At 34.9% G+C, this 21766-nt stretch overlaps 1 protein-coding gene across 1 annotated transcript; it reads left to right on the top strand.

The window, feature by feature from the left end:
- The first annotated feature begins 1298 nt into the window (after positions 1-1298).
- On the top strand, positions 1299-20878 carry LOC114246036 (venom serine carboxypeptidase). Its single transcript, XM_028178413.2, has 8 exons — positions 1299-1510; positions 8723-9042; positions 12176-12288; positions 14330-14503; positions 15961-16128; positions 17586-17851; positions 18618-18749; positions 19199-20878. The coding sequence occupies exons 1-8, from the start codon at positions 1449-1451 to the stop codon at positions 19584-19586; spliced, it is 1623 nt and encodes a 540-aa protein (XP_028034214.2). The 5' UTR covers positions 1299-1448; the 3' UTR covers positions 19587-20878.
- The last annotated feature ends 888 nt before the right edge of the window (positions 20879-21766 follow it).

Genomic DNA, 21766 nt, shown 5'->3' with positions numbered 1-21766 from the left:
CAGTGTCAATAGAAGAAAAACAAAGATGAGATTAATATTTGTTCGGTTTGCTATTTGGGCGTGTTTTGTTTAGTTTTTAAACTTGGTATGTGATTTTACTAACTGCAAGTAGCAGTAGCGTATCTTCTATTTCTGTTATCTTTAGACGATTTTAATTAGGTATTCACCAGGGGCCATACAACACACACAACTTCAATTTCGACAATCTCATCAAGTATAAAAAATAAGGTGTTTCAGAATCATCAGAATCAGTTCACCTAAGAAAACAATCGAACATCTTCTATTTTTGAAGTAGGTTAAAAACAAGTTTTGTTTCTTTCATTAGTGTGAATCATTAACATTAACTTCAACAGCTAACCATACGAATAACAGATCTATTTAAAAGAAAGTACACACGTATGAAAATTGGACCTTTTATGAATCTCGCTATTACCATAGACCACAAGTCTAATATTATGTTAGTAAAGCAGATCGCTTCGAATCTCCGGATATTTTTCCTATGCTGATTTTATTTTTTTACTAAAAAAAATATACTTTATTTTAATTTTATTTTTATTGCTTAGATGGGTGGACGAGCTCACAGTCCACCTGGTGTTAAGTGGTTACTGGAGCCCATAGACATCTACGACGTAAATGCGTCACCCACCTTGAGATTATAAGTTCTAAGGTCTCAAGTATAGTTACAACGGCTGCCCCACCCTTCAAACCGAAACGCATTACTGCTTTACGGCAGAAATAGGCAGGGTGGTGGTACCTTACGGATCGTTTGGAACCTCTGGGTCTGCGGAGGGACTTCGGTTCCCTCTGTATTCTGTACCGTATGTTCCATGGGGAGTGCTCTGAGGAATTGTGTGAGATGACACCGACATCTCGCTTTTACCATCACACCGCCCGCCACCGGAGTAGAGTTCATCCATACTACCTGGAGCCACTACGTTCATCCACAGTGCGTTTCCAGAGATCTTTTTTGCCTCGTACCATCCGGCTATGGAATGAGCTCCCCTACACGGTGTTTCCCGAGCGCTATGACATGTCCTTCTTCAAACGAGGCTTGTGGAGAATATTAAACGGTAGGCAGCGGCTTGGCTCTGCCCCTGGCATTGCTGACGTCCATGAGCGACGGTAACCACTCACCATCAGGTGGGCCGTATGCTCGTCTGCCTATACGGCAATAAAAAAAAAACCTACCCGCGCGGACTCACAGGAGGTCCTATCACCAGTACACACCACTCCCACCATACACATTCAGATTACCATTAATATTCTCTCGACATAAGCTGATTATAAGATGATGATAAAAATAATACAAAGTGATGCAGCTTGCGTTTTATATGCAAGGCATGGCAGTAACATTTTAGTTTTTGCTTCAGTTATTCAAAGCTCGGCTCGTAGTCTACACGTGTCGCGTTCACAACAAAAACAATGTTCGATTTAATAAATTAAAACACATGTCATTATTATCCTTGGCTCCGAGAATGTCGAAATTTTTTGGATTATTGTTTATTGTTGGGTATGTTGTATTATTTGTTGTTTTAACTTTGTAATATATTAAGCTGCGTTGATTTAAGTTATATTCGGGAATGCAATTGAAATTTTATTATTTATTTGAATATAAATTTGAGCTGCTTGAAAATAAATTCATTGAATTTTTTTGGCCTAAAAGAAATATCAAGAGTGGAATTTTAAATTTTACAACATGATATTTTTTATAAAACTTTACTCAAAACGGTATTGTTAATTATATTATTATTATATTCAATTCCCTAAAATTTAAAAAGTCCATAGTATATCGATTATTTGTAACTGATTAAACCAACAGTCATGAGGCATGTCGAAAGCGAGACTTTGTTAGAGACGCACAACATATTTCTTATGATTTTTTTTATTTTATTGCTTAGATGGATGGACGAGCTCACAGCCCACCTGATGTTAAGTGGTTACTGGAGCCCATGGACATCTACAACGTAAATGCGCCACCCACCTCGAGATATAAGTTCTAAGGTCTCAGTATAGTTACAACAGCTACCCCACCCTTCGAACCGAAACGCATTACTGCTTCACGGCGGAAATAGGCGGGGTGGTGGTACCTACCCGTGCGGACTCCCAAGAGGTCCTACCACCAGTAACTTGTATATTTGTAAGTAATTTGTATATTTCCTCTGTTTTTTATTCGTACAATTAAGGTTTCGTAATAATTTAATACCTATCGTATCGAAACATATTAGTTACACCGCAAAATACATGATTACGAACAATTAAGCGCTCACAATATTTTAATTGTACTTCTCAATAGTAACAATACGTAATTGCTGCTTCGTGGTAATATTGCTAAAAAATTCAACTATGTAATATGCAGCAACTGTGATTTGTTACATTATCAATGTTAACGAGTGTGCTATGTTCTCATGAAATTTGTAATTCTAAAATGAAACACGTATAGCTCTTTCAACCTCAAAATTAGCTTATAAAAATTGATGTTGCCATGGTAGCTGTGGTATCTGTATAATGCCAGTTTTAGGCTGTGAACTGTCCACACATTTTGCGTAACAAAAATAGTATAAACCAAGAAATATCAGGCCAGGTCTTTAACAATAATAGTCTGTTAAGCTATTAAGGTATACTGTCTGACTTCACCTACCCCTCTCCGCACTTTGATTATCCATGTTCCTATAACCTTGCTTCTTCTACAGAACTTTTTTAAATATCGAATACCTTTGTGTTGTCTATCGGAGCCTTTAGATATCACTTCGTGTATACCTCCACCTTCAGACATGAGACCTAATTCTCAATTATATAGTACAATAGCTAAAATAGGAAACAATTGATTTCATAATTGCATAGCCTTGACGCTTTGCTCTGAAATGTGCATGAGAGTCTTCGTTGGAAGAAGCGTATTCAGACTTGTAAAATCTTACTAAATAGCTTTTTCCCTCTCCCTCCGAGATAACGTCGTGTAGAGGTTTTTTATTTTTTTATTGCTTAGATATGTGGACGAGCTCACAGCCCACCTGGTGTTAAGTGGTTACTGGAGCCCATAGACATCTACAACGTAAAATGCACCACACGCCTTGAGATATAGTTCTAAGGTCTCAGTATAGTCACAATGGCTGCCCCACCCTTCAAACCGAAACGCATTACTGCTTCACGGCAGAAATAGGCGGGGCGGTGGTACCTACCCGTGCGGACTCACAAGAGGTCCTACCCTCACTAATTACGCAAATTATAATTTTTCGGGTTTGATTTCTAAGTCTGCCCCTTTCTTTCAAGACCGTAACGTTATCTATGGTGGTGGTAGTCTTTTACTGGTCTTGTAATCACGCACATGTAAGTATCACTAGTCTGCCTATTTCTGCCGCGATGTAATGCGTTCCGGTATGATCTATAGGAAAACTGTTGTACTAACGTGATGAAATCTACTAAGATTTGCGTTTCAAGGTTGGCAACGATATTGGCAATCTGGTATTTTGGTAATCGCTTTTAATCCATCTTAGAAAATAAAAAAAACAAGACCTTTTTGTCTGAAAAATCCCGTACAAACTGAATTGATTCCATTAAACACCAAATGATTAGGTAATTCTTAAATGATTAGTTTTCTTCAATTCAGCACACCGACCTTTAAATAGATGCATAGATCGGTCGATTTTATTTTGCACTGCGAAAAAACTAATAACTGCTATTTTTAAACGTCTAAACGCTAAAAAATCCAAACAGGAAAACGTAAATACACAGATAAACACACACTCCTATTTTACGAAAGAATATTCTAGTACAAGCAACAAAAAGCTGTCTGGATTTTTTTGTTAGGCACCTAAAGTCCGAGAAGTAGCTTGACAAAACTCATATTGTTCGTAATACTATGTACAGAAATATAACCTGTAATTAACGAAGCGTGACTAATGCACCACCACCACCGGGTCATTCCGGTTCCCCGTTAGCCAAATTCATGTTATGATTCTTATCGCTTAAGTTCCCGATGCTCATAAAACAGGAGAAAATTCTAGCTTCTATTCGGTTAATTTGAAATAATTCACGGGATCAAAGTAAGTTCGGTCAGTTTAATTCCTCATAAAGGAAGTCAAGATTCGTACTATTGCCAGCATCCTTAGCTTCAGATTTCTGATTTACGAAATAAGAACTTACTAAAACAAATGTTTCCAGTTTCGCAAAGCTTTTTATCTTATAAGATACTAGCCGTACTCACCCGCTTCGCCGGGCATTTAAAATTAACATTATTATTTATTGTCATTATTATTAGAGAGTCCAACACTCATATAAATATTAGCCTATCCATTAAGTACCTACATGTATTTTCTAAATGGATACCAAGTTTCAAGTCAATCGGATGCATGGTTCAGTAGTTTTAACAGAACATCCGTAAAAACCACTGTAGATTTATATATTAGTATAGATTAAGTTATATGTATTATAACAAAATTAAGCGATTATCGATTTAAGGCACTATTATTTACACCTTTTTTTTAATGCCTTGAAAGGCAGACGTGGTCAATGTCGGTCATGGTCATTGCCAAGGCCATAGTAAAGGCACTAAACAAAATTGAAGAAATTATGAAACAAAATGATATGCTGTCATAGAACAGTTAACCTATTTCATAATTACCATACTTTTTTTTATGATGTAAGGATTACTGGTGGCCCGGAGGCCTTTTCAGTTTCACCAGGACAGGTGGGCGAGCAAAGGCTCAGCCAAATTACCATACTAAAAAAGAGTACTTTTCACAGTGTAGATTATAATATTTTACATCTAATAATTATTCGACAGTTTAAGGATGTTGTTGCTTAAGTATTAAAAATATTGACTACGCGCTAAGCCTACGGCTACTAAATTCACCGTTAAAATATCACTAAGTAGAGAAATAGTACTATATTTCCTGAATAACACCTACACAGAAAGGTCTAGTAACTATAATTTTCTGTGTATGTCATGAGAATTGCAATTGTAATTCTGTTCATTGTAAATGATTGTTTGGCTTTTCCTTGATGCCAGATCAGGCACGACCACAGCAAATCACGACTATTCTCGGAAATTTCCAATCATTTCATAATAATGAAAACTGAATTGAGAGTTTGGAATATTATTAAATTAGGTAATAGCTGTTTCGCTTTATATTTAAATGCAGTTTTTTAAATGTTTTTGTTCTTTATGTTAAGCCTTATTAAGTCTACGTGGTGAGGATTATGGTATGACTAGATGATGACCGAGCTTTACACGTTTTTTTTTTTTGATAACGCCATCTTGGTTGGTTGCCCTCAATTAATAAAAATAGTATTATTATTCGCCAATAGATGTCGGGAAGAGTTAATTATTGAAAACACGAATAAAACAACATTTTCTGAAAATAAATCGTAGCTAGATCGATTTATCGCCCCCGAAATCCCCTTTATACTAAATTTTATGAAAATCGTTGGAGCCGTTTCCGAGATTCAGATTATATATATACAAGAATTGCTCGTTTAAAGGTATAAGATAAGATATATAAATATACAAGAATTGCTCGTTTAAAGATATAATATATTAATAAATGAGTGGCGCAAATTATTTGCAAAATATTTAAAACGTGTTTCATCGCCCGGTTTCAAAATATGGCATCGGTAATCCGCGTTCTACGAGGTCATTTTGAGTAACGCAGGAACACGCCTTATGTATTAGCTATGATGCTAGGCTAACGAAAACCATCAAGTGTTCCTCGAAACCGCATATTTAGTGTTCGACTACGGCGTCTTCGGGCTAATTGATACGGAAGATATTTCTCAGCTATAAACATACCAAATCTGTAGTAAAATCACAGATACTTCTGTAACCGCATACACAAGGCCTAACCTGAATGAGAAACTTATCCATTTATATTTTTAAGCAGCTTTAATTACAACGACAACAAATTAGTTAAACAAATAACTGAATATTTGTGATATTTAAAAATCCTTCCCTTACGTGCCCGTTGTTCTTTGCCGATAAGAAATATTTACATATACGAAAAGAGTATATTTAGACCGGCTAAGGTAGGAAACAATAAAACTTTTTCTTTAGGAATTAAAAGTAAATATTTATTGAAGAACATAGTAACATTAAACTTTTTTCGCTTATCATTCATAATTTGGCCTAAACCCGTATTGGCGATCAGAATAATTTAATATAAAGAAAGAATAATTTAGTGCTACCTGCACTACAGTCTGTATATTTGTAACTTTTACTTTCATATATTAGATAAATTATTGTAAAATATAATCCACTGATTTCCCTACTTACCCTTTTGGATTTAGTCGTTCCGTTTCATAGAATATGAAAAATAATGTAATACTACAACCGGATAACGAATGCTATTAAAAGTTTTGTTAATGTAAATTCTCGATTTCTGTGAATTTTGTGCCCACTGAGTTTCTCGCCGGATCTTCTCAGTGGGTCGCGTTTCCGATCCGGTGGTAGATTCTGCGAAGCACTGCTCTTGCTAGGATCAGTGTTAGCAACCCTCCGGTTGAGCCCCGCGAGCTCACCTACAAACGTTAGGGCGAAGCTGAAATAGCCTCTCAAGGCTATCAGCATAGGTAGGAAAACAAAAAAGTGAATTTTGTATAAGGTTTTTATTTTTATTTTGTTTAAGGTGCATCAATCGATATAAAATAAATGTGTGCTATAAAAATCAGCAATAAAACTAACTATTACGAAATATTTTACAAAATACATCCGTGGATCACGCAAGGCCAATAGAGTTATTATTATTATAATGAATGAATCCGGGTGATTGTTATTATTGACTTCAGAAATAATAGGAATTTAAATAAATGAAATGATACATCAGTACTGCGGAAAAGAAATCTTATTTAAGCGATAGATTTTTTGATCCACGTTCTCAAATCACGTTTCATTAAATGTAATTCTGTTTATTTATTAGCCTAGTCCTGGCCTTGTTGAATTAAATTTACAAATCAGTACCTTGACAGTTGTCCGCAATACTAAATGTGAAAGTAAAAATGGTGACGGCTTCCCGATTTCCTAGAACTGTCACGAATACTGATTGATACGAATTTGATTTTCGTCGAATTGTCTTTGTAACGTGGCTACATTTATCATACGACGAACCTTGACCTTCGATCAACGCTATCTTTAAGACTTGTCTTATAACAAACAAGACGATTTAAGCTGAGAGCTTATATAAGGCGAGAATAAATGAACATATGTATGTGGCTAATAGACACTAGCTAAACCTTAACGCTGTACTTGGATAATAAGTCGCATTAGGATACACGCTTCTGAATTAATTGCTCTGCTGTGAAAAAAAATCGTACACTAGGCTAGATCTTATGGTACATGGATACCAAGTTTCAAGTCAATCGGATGCATGGTTCTGTAGTTATAAAGGAACATCCGTAAAAACCACTGTGGATTTATATATTAGTATATTGTCATTATTATTAGGGAGTCCAACACTCATATAGATATTAGCCTATCCATTAAGTACATAATATATTTTCTACATGGATACCAAGTTTCAAGTCAATCGGATGCATGATTATAACGGAACATCCGTAAAAGCGACTGTAGATTTATACATTAGTATAGATTAGTGAAAGCCCTAAATACATAATACATATCTACGTTTTTATGGAAAAGTTTCCCTGGCTGATGTTATATTAATTGTTCTCTGTCAAACTCATTACCTGAGCACGACTAAGTATGTTCTTTGCCCGTATGTCGGTTCATTTGTACATACAAAGTTTCCACTGAGACGGATAAAACAAAATTGAGAACCTACACCTACCCTTCGATTTAAAGTTGGTTACAGATTATTGTGATAATTTTTTATGACATTTTAGTGTGTTTTTATATGGATATATGCAACTCAAGTTTTATTTACTAATTAACTATACGATACTTTACGTTTTGTAGTCACGGTTCTTGGTGTTTATAGGATTTAACAATAGAACCAAACTGTATAGAACTTACCATTGGATTTTTTTAGATTTGTTCATAAATAAAGCATGAATATAGGAACAGGACTTTATAATATGTTAAATAATCGATAACGGATATTATTAAATTAGATGAATATAAATTTAGTAGCAGCATAAATTATTTTTACAACTTATTTGAGTTTATAAAAATGTTCTGAATCGATATATGATTTCGGTAGGTTCTATACGATACTACGTTGTTTAATTATGTAAAATTTACGGTAAAAAATGTTTAGTGTTGGGCTAATGTGCTGACACTGATTAGATTGTATAATTTTTTTTTGTTCTGAAGGCGACAAATATATTTTCTAGGACTCTTTATTATTGGCTAACTGCGCCGAACAAATTCATTTATTAATTTGTCAAAAAGTTAATTTATGTTTTAAAACTACAAACAACTAACTTCTTTATTTTAAATTCTCTTGGTCATAGTTTTGATGATCGTTTCGTCTCTAAATTACCACATTCTAGTTGAATAAATTGGGTTGTATTGGATTCGTCTGTACTTCAATAATGAATCTTTTTCCTCCCTATGCTGATAGCCTTGAGAGGCTATATCAGCTTCGTCCTAACGTGTAGGTGAGCTCGCGGGGCTCAAACCGAAGTGTTGCTAACACTGGCCCTAGCAAGAGCAGTGCTTCGCAGAATCTACCACCGGATCGGAAACGCGACCCACTCAGAAGATCCGGCGAGAAACTCAGTGGGCAAATGAATCAATTTATGTCGGTGTCCTTAAGAACAAAACTGTTTTCAGCACAGCCTCCACTACACAAACACAACAGCCTGTTTTACTCACAACTCTCATAAACAACAACCGGATTGAAGAAGCAAGACGTCTGTCATCCGTGAATCGCTCTATAGCCCTCGAGTATGAAAGCTATTCTGGATTCTTAACAGTAAATAAACAGTACAACTCCAATACGTTCTTCTGGTATTTCCCGGTGCGGAATAAACCAAAGGATTCGACCCCGTGGATTATATGGCTTCAAGGAGGACCCGGGGCTAGTAGTTTGGCGGGTTTGTTTGACGAAATCGGTCCATTCTCGTACAATAAGAAAAACGACACTATTGAAGGTGAGTTAAAGTATTTATTTATTCTTATAACTAATTAACACAGTGCGTTTCCAAAGATCTTTTCTGTCACGTACCATCCGACTTTGGAATGAGATCCCCTCTACGGTGTTTCCCGAGCGCTTGTCCTTCTTCAAACGAGGCTTGCGGAAGGAAAGTACTTAATGGTAGGCAGTGGCTTAGCTCTGCCCCTGACATTGCTGACGTCCATGAGTGACGGTAACCACTTGCCATCAGGTGGGCCGTATAGTCGTCTGCCTACAAAAGCAAAAAAAAAGAAGGTAAAATACTTACTATTATACTTGTGTATTTCATCCAATCACACTAGGATATGCCGATATTTAAAAAATGTTTTTAATTATAAGATTTACAATTATTATTATTATAGTGTATTAAACACTGCCACGCCTGGGAAGACGGCAGGACACACTCCGGCGAGGTGGGCAACAATCGGCCGGAGCGTTAGGGACTATTGGGAGAGAAACCGGCGAACTATACGGGCATTGTCGAGCAAGACTGCTTTTTGCATTTGGGCCACCACCGACTTTTTATTGAGACCAAGCCTCTCGAGATGTTTTGAGAGGCTTTTAGGGACCAAACCATTCACCGACACAACTACCGGGATTATTTCTGTAGATACCACCCTCCACATATCGGTCACCTCGTGCGCCAGGTCCAAATATTTGGTCTTTTTATCTGCCTCGGCCCGCACGAGGTTCTCGTCGTAGGGGATGGTGATATCCACCAGAAATACCCGAGACTCCGTCTGGTCCATCAGCACGATATCAGGCTTATTCGCAAGAATAGTCCTGTCCGTAATGATGGGCCGGTCCCAGTAGAGCTTGGCACGGTCGTTTTCGAGTACAGCGTCCGGCTGGTACTTATAATACGGTAGCCTCTGTTCGATGAGGCCATACTTAAGGGCGAGCTCTTGGTGGAGGATTCTGGCTGCTTGGTTATGTCCGTGCAAGTCCGTTGCGTCCGTTATTATTATTATTATTATTACAATTATTTTGATAATTTTTAAAAATCTTCCTGTTAGCAGATTAAAAACGCTCATAAGCATAAAATTTGAATAATTCTATTCAATGTTAAAAAATACGTAAAATTGTACATAATCGGCTAGTTAATTATTTTAGTGATTTGAATTCCATTATGGAAATTCAAGGCCGTGCGTGGGTTTTGAATGTTCTTAATGTAAATTTTTAACGTTTTTTTCGACTTGCGAATCGAACTTAATATTTTGGTATCATCGAGGTTATTAGAAGAGAATTCAAATGTAAAAAGAAATATTTACACACACAACATTTTTAAAGCATTTGAATAAATTATGTGCTCTAATTAGATCACGAGAATTGAATTTAAGAAAATCAAATAAGTAGATGAAACAACGGAATCTAGATCTTTTAGGTTTTATTCAGGGGAAATGTTACTGAACTAATTATAGGTTCCTACGCATTGATAATGTTCCTACGATTTTTACTCTACATGCAATTCTGCAAACCACTAGATCCTCAAAATCAGTTAAACAATTCATTCGTTGTTTCAAACATTATATTCGTTAGTCATCTTGACATTCACGATTATAGCTGAAATCAGGAAAAACATTGTAGACTGTGGAAACACAATATATATTATATACCTATAATACATTAATAAAAATAAAGATTTACGGCTTAAAAACGGGCTCGATTTGATTGATATGGCGCACATCAATAATAAAACAATCTTAAAAGTTAAGTTAATGTTAAAAGTATTACAAGAGATCTGAATCTAATTAAAGCAGTCGTTGGTTAAAAATTATTTTTATGTGGCAACAGTAGGGCGTCTTATGAGCTTGAAGGGGTATTCCTACTACCCTGTTTACTTTCATTCTTAATTCTTAATCGGAAAATTACAGTTGTTGTTGTTGTAAAGTTGTTACAAGAGATCTGAATCTAATTAAAGCAGTCAAACACTTAGGGCGTCTTATGTACTTGCCCGGGTATGGACTACTACTACCCTGTCTATTTTCATTCTTAAATCTTAATCCGAAAATTAGAGTTGTTGTTGTTGTAAAGTTGTTACAAGAGATCTAACTCTAATTAAAGCAGCCGTTGACTAAAAATCGTTTTTATGTGGCAAACACTTAGGGCGTCTTATGAGCTTGCACGGGTATGGACTAGTACCTACTACCCTGTCTATTTTCATTTTTAATCCTTAATCCAAAACTTAGAGTACTTCATAACAATACTATATTCATGTCAAGAAAATATCGTACCATTTTTTTTGTACATGACTTAGAAATCTATTGATATAATATTGAAAATAAATAATAGTTGCAATAAAGAAAAATATTATAAGACTAAAGAAATACAAAAGGTACCTACTTAGTTATCTGTAATTAAAGAGATTTACGTCTTAATCGCGTGCTAGACTTTGTAAGGCGCATACAGACAATAAAACAACATAAAAAGTGGTCATAAGGGATTATACTATGATACAACTGATTATATTTATCATAATTTTACCATTAAACAAACATTATCCAGAGCAACATACCTATAAAAGGGAAAAGGTAATAAACAGTAACATACGAAATGCAGCAATACAAAGTAATAAGTATTTCTACTTGTCAATGTAATATCAATTACATTCACCATAATCGGATACGGTTTCCATTTTAATGCAGCTGCATTTTATTTACGTTCTACTGAATAAGGCAATATCGGATATTAGTGATATTTGTGGGAAAACAACGATCTACCCGACATTAAGCGGTGACATAAATTCGGAAGAGCTTTGTTCTGCAGCATGCCTTGAAATATGAGGTCGATTGTCTTGATTGACCATCAAACTGGAATTTGTGAGCCTATCTCTTCCGATTCAGTTTAAGGGTAAGACGGACCCTATACATTTTTAAGCTATTGCATAGCTTTTATCGCGTGGTTTGATTGCGGCGACCGAATCAAAAGATTTCGTAACGAAAGTAAAACCTAACACCCCCACTCCGCCAACCATGTAGCTCGCGTTCAACAATTCACACCAACCAAGTGAGATATTACCGCGTTCAGCCATCCAGTATGCTAAGAAAGCAGCCAAGGCGGCTTAGGTCTAAGTACAATTAATACTGATGACTGTTTTGGGTATGTTACAGAACGCGAATGGACTTGGTTGAAAGGATATTCGATGTTGTTCATCGACAACCCTGTCGGCGCTGGCTTCAGCTTCACAGACAGTAACGATGGGTTCGTTAAAAATATGGATGAGGTAAATTAACAAGTTATTTCATATATGTATTTATTAATTTTATTTCTACTTATTTTGCTGTGACGCTATCATGAGTTTCGGTCTAAAGGGAGTAACTAAATATTCCGGCTCTGTTATTAACACTAAATGGACTGTGAGCTCATATGTCGATATATAGAGTAATACAAATTCAGTACCATATACCTACAAATTCAAAGTAAATGAGTGGTTTGAATCTGGTGGACTTTTGGATTTTGAGGGAATTCCTTCTTTTTGTTGATACTGTGCAGAACATTAGAGTTAAGATGTAGAATTATTATATTGTCCTCGGTCCTTGATTCAATTTTCAAGTGAATCGGACTGTCTTGAAATCGGTAAAATCGACGTGCAAAAATAAACAAACCAAAATGACATTCAAAAAGTCCATTACGTACAATTAACATAGGTTTCTGAGGTTGTGGCAAGTTTTTTAATCCAGTCTTGTGATTGTCTCTGGCATTGCTGATGTCTACGACACTAACTTTCAGGTCCGCCGTAAGTTTTCTACCTTCGATTGCCCTAAACACGTCATTGCGGATCCTCCCGGTCCATTAACGGTGCTTTTAGGTACCTCAAGCACCGGTCACCGTCCTCGCCGAACCTGCTTGCGACGAAAGCTCGACGAATAAATTAACCCATAGACACAGCCCACTAAGTTTCTCGCCGGATCTTTTCAGTGAGTCGCCTTTCCGATCCGGTGGTAGATTCTGCGAAGCACTGCTCTTGCTAGGGCCAGTGTTAGCAACACTTCCGGCTTGAGCCCCGTGAGCTCACCTACACGTTAGCGTGAAGCTGAAATAGCCTCTCAAGGCTATCAAAAAATTCGACCACAGCAAATATATATTAGTAGGTACTCCTGATTATAATTAGCCAACGCCATTTAATTCAATATTTGAATGAATCGTCCGGGTCGAGCGACCACCAATTGAATAATCAGTTTTATAATTCGTTTTTTTTTTTTGTAGACCCGACACCAACGGTTGAGTAGTCAACAAATAACTTTTTTTAATGCAGTCAAATAATGTGTAATGAGTAAGCCGGAATCGGTTTTTGTTGTAACGATACGTAAGCAAAAAATCGTTCTAAGACTTTAAAGTTACCTTTAAATTCATAGTTTTATAAAATTAACTTAGTATTAGCGTGCGAGTTTTTGAAACCGCATGGAGCTTTGAATAGTTTTTAGATCCACCTAAATATATTATGAGTTCCAATTCTGCCCAGAATAACTTAAAAATTATGACTTTATTTTATACCTATTCTTCATCACACACACACAGTTTCAAAAAGTGGTGTTAATTAAGATTTAAAAAAACACCATTCAATATAGCTATAATTTTATAATATTTAAGACGTCCGCTTTATAATATCTAAGATGGTCACAATGGTTAAATCTTGGGAAGGGTATCGATTTTTCTATTGAAATAGTGGCTGCGCGAATGATCGTCCCCGTTGTTTGGTCTTAAGTTGACTGTAATTATTAATAAAAAACATTGTTAGGTGATGTATAAAAAGAATCTGTGCACCACTTGTCCAACATTTTTTCACATACAACGTGGGCTTTAGTTTATGTGGGCATCCGCCTTCTGACGCCGACAATTCTCAGAAACGGAGATGATCGGATTATCACTTTTATTTTGGCAGTGGCTTACGCTTAACGGTTTACGTTCTTTATCTATGATAAAGAAGTACAAAATGTACGGTACATAACCGCGGTAATTCACTAGCAGTGGCAAATGAACAAACCGTGCGAGTCACAATAAAAAAAATAAAAAAACCGCGTTAATTTTAACAATATCACAGATCATACATTACTATGCGAAGTCCTTAATTAAACATTTTTAGGTATTTAACCTTTTTCAATGTTGTAAATAGGTGGTATGGTACCAAATAGTATAACTAAATATTTAAACTGTAAAATCTAACATTTTCTCGCTGCAGGTTCCAGAGCTGGACAACGAGCGAGATAGTCCATCTAAAAAAGTTAAAAGTAAATTCATTTAAAATTCAATATTTCTGTTCGCAGTGCGCTTCGGATCTGTACACAGCTTTGAAACAATTCCTGATAATATTCCCCGAATTACGCACGGCACCACTGTACATTGCCGGTGAGTCGTACGCCGGGCGCTACATTCCACCTTTTGCCATGAAATTGGCGGAGCAAGACCTCAACATTGGCACTTTTGAAGTCAATCTTCAGGTGACTAATCTAAAATACATTCGGAAACAACAATTACGCAACTAATCTTTTCTCAGATATTTTTCAAACCCATTATCTCATCCAGGTGTTCCGCACGATACAAAAGCTGGTAACTTTCATAGTTAGCTAGTATTTTTATTATTATTAATAGCATGTTGGTCACTAATTTATGATAAATGTCGGTTTTTTTTTCTTTCATTGAAAAAACATTTCGACGAATAATCCGATTATAATCTTTACCTACCATTATTTTAAACAAAAAAATTAAACTTTATTTGTACACTACCAAGTATTTGACACAACACAATTACATGTATATTAATTAGTTTTTTGACAAACTATTGTTATTGCTTAAAGTCTGTGGTCAAATTGAGAATGTCTATAGTGTAGTCTTGGCGAAATCTGTGATTAAAGAAGTAGCTTTGTAAAGTGTATTTGACAATAGAACCTTAATAATGTTCAAATTTAACATTTCAATTAATTATAGTCGAATTTCGACTACTGAGGGACCACTACTTTTTATAAGTGCAACTAAAAGTATAACGGTAGTCATGACTTTAGGCCGTAAAAATTAACTGTCAATGCATAACAATCCGAACACGCTTTCAGAGTTATTGTACTTAATTAAATACTTAACTTTATTAAAGTATTTTATTAAATAAAATAATTAGAAACAAGTTATCAAATGAATAGGTGACATTGATAGAAGGATAAAAGGAGTACCGTGTCCCTATTACAATTCTTTTCTACAGGCTCCCTTTTCTTTAGGCAATTGATGATGTCATGATGACCTTGACCTTGAAAAGCGATTTTTTTTTAAATGAATTATTTAAAAAAATACTACAGTAAATAAATAAAAAATAGTTAAATTAGTCTCTGGTTGTCTATATTTTCAAAAAAATTATTAAAATCACAACTAAATCATCCTTTTAGGCAAAAATTTATTTGAAAGTAGGTTTTAAATAAATTCCTAGTTTATTTTAAACAGGCGGCCCGCTCCGGCTCCGCTCGGGTCTTTAACAAAAATTTCAACGATATTTGACGTTCTTTTATTTTTTTAATAACATAACTATAATAGTTGGGACATGTGTTGTCGCGACACTTTTTGTAAATAGTAATGTGTTCTACAAAGTCGTATTACATTATTTTATTCTATCAGCAATAGTTTTCGTGAGGCACGTGATATAAAAAATATATATTTAGATAATTTTTTTACACCTTGGGTAACATTATTGGAGTTACAGTAAGGATCACTAATTTTTTCAAAAAAAATTATCGCCTATGTCACTTGGGAATAGTATAGCTTACAAACAGTGAAAGAATTTTTCAAATCGGTTCAGTAGTTTCGGAGCCTATTCAATACAAACAAACAAACAAATCTTTCCTCTTTATAATATTAGTATAGATAAAATTACCATTCAAATAACTTTTAATTAAATGTATTGCACGATTTCCAGGGAATAATAATGGGAAATCCAGTGGTGGATCGTTACAGTGTTGCCAATTATACTTCCACGTTCCAGCAGTGGGGTCTAATAGACACGCAAGGAGCTATGTCAGTTAAATCTCTCCAAGATCAATACATTAAAGCCATATTGGACGGTGACGCGAGTGCTGCTTACGATGTTGGTATTAAATGTCTTTTAAATATTCAATATATAAATAATAGTTTACAATATTATTTTGACAGGTTTTTACTTGCCATGATCTCGGGTTCACTCTTTTCGTGATAAGCACCCGTTAAATAATAGTGTGTATATTGTATTAAAGATAACCATTCGTAAAAAAATGTATGCATGTAATACACAAAAGGTACGGATATATATCCACAACATCAACTTTTTGAAGAGAACATTTCAAAATTGAAATTGGTATATGTTTTAAATATCTATTAATAAGGCAATTTAAATAATATTATTAGATTTCTTTAGGCAATTAACAATATAAAAAGCTACAAGCGGATACGGATAAAATATGTCTAGCAAAAATCTATGTAACCATAGGGTTGTAATATTACCGCAAAATTATAATTTGCGTAATTACTGGTTGTAGGACCTCTTGTGAGTCCGCGCGGGTGGGTACCTTTGGCGGGTGGCCTTTTTCTGCCGTGAAGCAGTAATGCGTTTCGGTTTGAAGGGTGGGGCAGCCGTTGTAACTATACTTGAGACCTTAGAATTTAAATCTCAAGGTGGGTGGCGCATTTACGTTGTGTATGGGCTTCAGCAACCACTTAGCACCAGGTGGGCTGTGAGCTCGTCAACCCATGTAAGCAAAAAAAAAAATGTCGAAAATGTTACTTTAATGTTTTTAGAACTATCTATTCCTATTACGTAGTAAAATTAAACATCACAGCGTGAATAGTGCAGCCCATCTTGAGACTTGAGGTGGAATTTCCAATGGTTTACCAACTCTACAGCACCTTTCAATATTGCGAAACTACTAGCAAAAGGGGTAATTAGGAAGCGGGCTAAGACGAGTCAAGACAATGTAGTTAGTAGCAGAAGCATAAAGTTCATATCATATATTAATTAAACAGTTTGACAAATTATTTAATATCGTCAAGATCCTCTGATCTCGAATAGTTTATTTCATTAACCTCCTTATTTTATTGTTTGGAAAATTAATGATAAACTAAATTTTTGTCTATTATTTTTCATCAAATATAGTTCGACAAAAAATCGTGGCAGCAGTCTCGTTAACTTTGTGTGTCAAATTCAGAAATTCGTTTGTGTGAAGCACCAATCAGTTGTTCAATAATACATATTAACGATGCATGAAATAAGCTAGTAGAATATTACCACAAATTGGTGGTTTTCATTGTAATTTAGCAGTTGATAACAGGAAATTTCACAAAAACCACAATTAATTTATACACTATAACCTTTACATACGTACCTACCTGGCATTTAATAATTCTGTGGTTTGATTCCACAATGCTAATGACTGTTTTTCTACTACTTCATCTACATTCAACAAAATGTTTACGAGTTCGAAAATTGTTTAATCAAATTTCAACCGTAACTAGTTTACTTTTGATTCTTAAATAAACAGTATTTTTAATAAGTTGCTTATCTCCTTTCAGTTACGCGACCAGTTGCTGTACAAACTGACTAAAATTACATTACAAAACCAATTTTTTAATGTACTGAAAAGCAATAAAGATCTTACGCTGTCTGAATTCGCGGCTTATCTACAAAAGAGTGCAGTAAAAGAGGCACTCCACGTTGGAGACACAGATTTCTCCTTCATCAACACTACTGTAGACCTCGAGTTGAAGTCAGATTTCTTAACTGATATTGGAGGTACAGTCACAAAGTTATTAGAGCATTGCAAGGTATTAATATACTGGTAAGTAATCTACAATTGTGTACCTTTACTAATCTTATAAAGAATGGCCTTAAATAATATTCATTTATTCAACGCCTTTGATTTGTACCTTAATTTTTTTCATTATCAGAATAAAATGCGAGTATTCGACTCAGGTGAAGTAAAGTAGCACCGCGACTTTCGATCTACCATAAAATTACTAAACTTGCCGATCGCAAGTAAATTAAATTGAATACATAATAATAATAATAATATTGATCTAAAAGTGTTGCGCGCACTCTACTTTTTTTTCCTACCTATGCTGATTAGCCTTGAGAGGCTACTTCAGATTTAGCCTAACGTGTAGATGAGCTCACGGGGCTCAAACAGATAGTGTTGCTAACAATGGCCTTAGCAAGAACAGTGCTTCGTAGAATCTACCACTGGATCGGAAACGCGACCCACTGAGAAAATCCGGCGAGGATGGTGACGGGTGCTTGAGGTACCTAAAAGCACCGTTAATGGATCGGGAGGATCCGTAATGACGTGTTTAGGGCAACGAGGCGCACTCTACGACATAAATAATTCATTTTGTACGTATAAGACTACAAGTGCAGTCTTCCACGCAGTATATAAACCTAGTTTGAAGAACGAAGTTATTGTAGCGCTTTGTAAGTAGCGTCGAAACATACCAACGAATCCATTCGTCGAGAATAATGAAACTATCACAAACCTCTCAAAATTTCATATTTTATTAGCAAATAAAGTGAGGTGTCTAGGCCGAACTAATTTTTGGTCATTATTCTAGTGGACAACTTGACTTGACTGCGCCATGTGTACAGAGCGCTCAATATCGCAGACGCTATTGGCAGTGGAATAAAAAAGAACTTTTTCTTAGAGCGCCCAGAAGACCCTGGTTGCACAAGAATGTAGTAGCCGGGTAAGGACACATACTTACTTTATTAACTTACTAGCTATACCCGTCCGTTTCGCTGGGCATTTAAAATTAAGATTATTATTTCTCACCCCCACAAAGATTTTCATCATTAACGCCCCTGCAACTGGTGTAGGGAGTCCAACACTCATATAAATATTAGCCTATCCATTGTATGGATAGGCTAATATTCCAAGTACATGTAGGTATTTTCTACATGGATACCAAGTTTCAAAACAATCGGATGCATGGTTCAGTATTATAACGGAACATCCGTAAAAACCACTGTAGATTTATATATTAGTATAGATATAGATTTCATAAGAGTTTTGCAAACTGATTTTAAAGTTTTGTTCCATTCAATTAATTAAAAAAAAATGTTTCAAATTCCAATCTAAGATTTCATATTTCGTTTTAATTTGAAAAAACAATACTCATGGATGTTTAATTTACAGGTACACCAAAAACGGGGGTGGTTTTACAGAAGTTTTGGTGAAAGGAGCGGGTCATCTTGTACCCATAGACAAACCAGAGGAACTATACGAATTAATCAGCTGGTTTGTGTCAAGCCGAGAATTACTGCCATCATCCGATTTCGACTCAGCTTCTGAATATGTTCCCGATTTAGATAAATCGTATTTTAGTTCTACGTCACAATCAGCAGAATCTGCATTGGGACCACAACTCGTTGGTTTAATAATTAGTATTATTATTAATTTTATTCTAGTCATCAGTATAGTTGTTGCATCGGTGTACTTTTTGCGCCGTAGAAGAGAAATAGCGGCTTATTTTTATAACAACGTTGACGAAACATCAATATCTCAATCGTTTAATATGACATAGCTTTTGGGAATTACTTGGGAATTAACTACCTTTTTGTCAAAATTGTGATAATTAACAGCGTAAAAAGTGGCAGTAAATTAATTATTGTATGTAACATGTCTTCACCAAAGTAGCTTACTCGGAATAATTTTTCAAAAACGTGTAGTTAATTGCTTTTTGTATTGTTTTTTTTTTTAAAACAATTTTATTGGCCTACCTGTATCTATCTATTTATTTAATGCCATGGAATGTTTCAGTGTAATTTCACAATATATCAAGACAATAGATATTCATAACTGATAACAATACATTAATTTCATAACTTAAACCTGATGATATCTTTACCAGGAAGGCGAAATAAAAAAATTACAAAGGTAAGTTTACTTTGCTGTTGAAGCGTGCGAATTCTATATTTATTACTATTATTAGTTTAGGTAGCTACATGAGCACACGGTCAATCCGGTATTACAAAATCGGCAGAATCCAAAGAAACCCCTAAAATGTAATGTAAAATGGAACAAGCTGGAACCCACTGTGAAACATGAGGTCTGAAGTGTGAAATAATTAAATATAACGATCTTCTTTTTAAATCGCAAAGCGTTAATGCCTTGCAGCGGCACCGCTATTAAATATATTATAAATTGGCTCTAATGTGATGATATTGAGACGACCAGATGACAAGGACAACAAGGATGGAAAACTAAATAAAGCCTCAGTTCTGTTTCTTTTCTACTACCAGCAAGGATCGTTTAAGTCTAAATAATGGCACGAATCTATAATTTAGGAAATTCAGTTAAACAATTAAAGTATTAATATAAAATATATGTTCAATCAATTGAACTATTTCGCAAAAGACCCAAACGTTACGGTAGCTTTTCTATTTTAACATACTTACGTTTTTATTCATAGGTTCAAGTACACGTTCCTACAAACTTTTAAAAAGTTTTTTTACCATATTACACGACGAAGATATTATACATTTAAAATGAGTAAATAAGAAAAAAATTGAATTTAAAAAAAACACAACAGTTTCAATTGGGACTTCATTTTTTGATTTATTCTATTTATAGAATTAAATTATATGGAGATTGTTTGTATTTCCTGTACTGTGCAATTAATATTATTAGAAAACTTGATTGTTAAAAAAATGGTCACGAAAATACTTACCTGCGTATTTTCAGGTTATTTTTTGTTATTATGTGTGTGTTGATTTGTCAAAAAAGTTGTATAGAACCAGAAAAATAGTCTATGTTTTATTTAATAATAATATTGACTTTGTAACTATTAATAAATTTTTGATATTCTCGTAGAAATGTTTATTCTTGACTTCTTGTTCAGAAGTTCAAGTCATTATAACGATTACGTCATTTTTTATAGCTAGACAAGGACAAACCCTATTAGCAATAGCGGCAGTAGAACTAATCGAAGAATGTGGACACACCATACCACCGGACGCATTGATTGATCAAGATCCTCAAGCAACATTCATAAGAAAGCCTCCTCCTTGGATCCTTGATAATTCAATGCTGAGGGTCATTGCCTTTTTTGATAACTTTCTCCTGAACTATCCCGCGTATCTGAAGATAGGTATCTTCGGTTGCGCGGATGACCTCGTGGACTAAGGTTTTGAGAGTAGAACGTACCTACCTATCTGCTCCGACAAGCACATTGCAGTTCTCGCAGGATCCGTTACTACATATTATGACGCCTATGACGGAGCCCGATAGATACGTTGTTCTATTAAAAAGTTGTATATACAAATCTAGTATTGTGAACATATAAGATGTATAATATTATCTGTATATTTAAACTATAAATTTCTTAAAAAAATATATGTTATTGTAGTAAACTATATAGTGGTCGCCCGGTAGTCGAAATTCGACTATAAAATTAATTGAAATTATAAGTTTGTACATTATTAGGGTTCTGTTGTCAAAGACTATTTATTATACTTCTATAATCACAGATTTTGCTAAGATTACACTTTAGACAAATATCAATAAAGACAAACAATATTAATCTATTCTCAAGTTGATCACAGACTATAGGCAATAAGAAAAGTTTGACAACATGCATGCGTGGTGTGTCAAATACATGGTAGTGTGTGTAATGTATTTTTTTACTGATGTAATGTATTTTTTATGCATAATTTAAAAAAATATTAACATTCTGCAATCTTTCTCGATATTCTTTATAAGTGT

This window comes from Bombyx mandarina, chromosome 04 (assembly GCF_030267445.1).
Source record: "Bombyx mandarina strain Sakado chromosome 04, ASM3026744v2".
In the NCBI taxonomy this organism is placed as follows: domain Eukaryota; kingdom Metazoa; phylum Arthropoda; class Insecta; order Lepidoptera; family Bombycidae; genus Bombyx; species Bombyx mandarina.
The sequence above is the reverse complement of the archived record's forward strand: the minus strand, read 5'-3'. Positions and strand labels throughout refer to the sequence as shown.

What these genes read in the sequence shown, in the direction of transcription:
- LOC114246036 (XM_028178413.2), top strand. Translation starts at nt 1,449, where the DNA reads ATGTCATTATTATCCTTGGCTCCGAGAATGTCGAAATTTTTTGGATTA. An exon ending in GAAAAACGACACTATTGAAG is followed by an intron (nt 9,043 to 12,175) that starts GTGAGTTAAAGT and finishes GGTATGTTACAG; the next exon opens with AACGCGAATGGACTTGGTTG. An exon ending in TCGTTAAAAATATGGATGAG is followed by an intron (nt 12,289 to 14,329) that starts GTAAATTAACAA and finishes TTCTGTTCGCAG; the next exon opens with TGCGCTTCGGATCTGTACAC.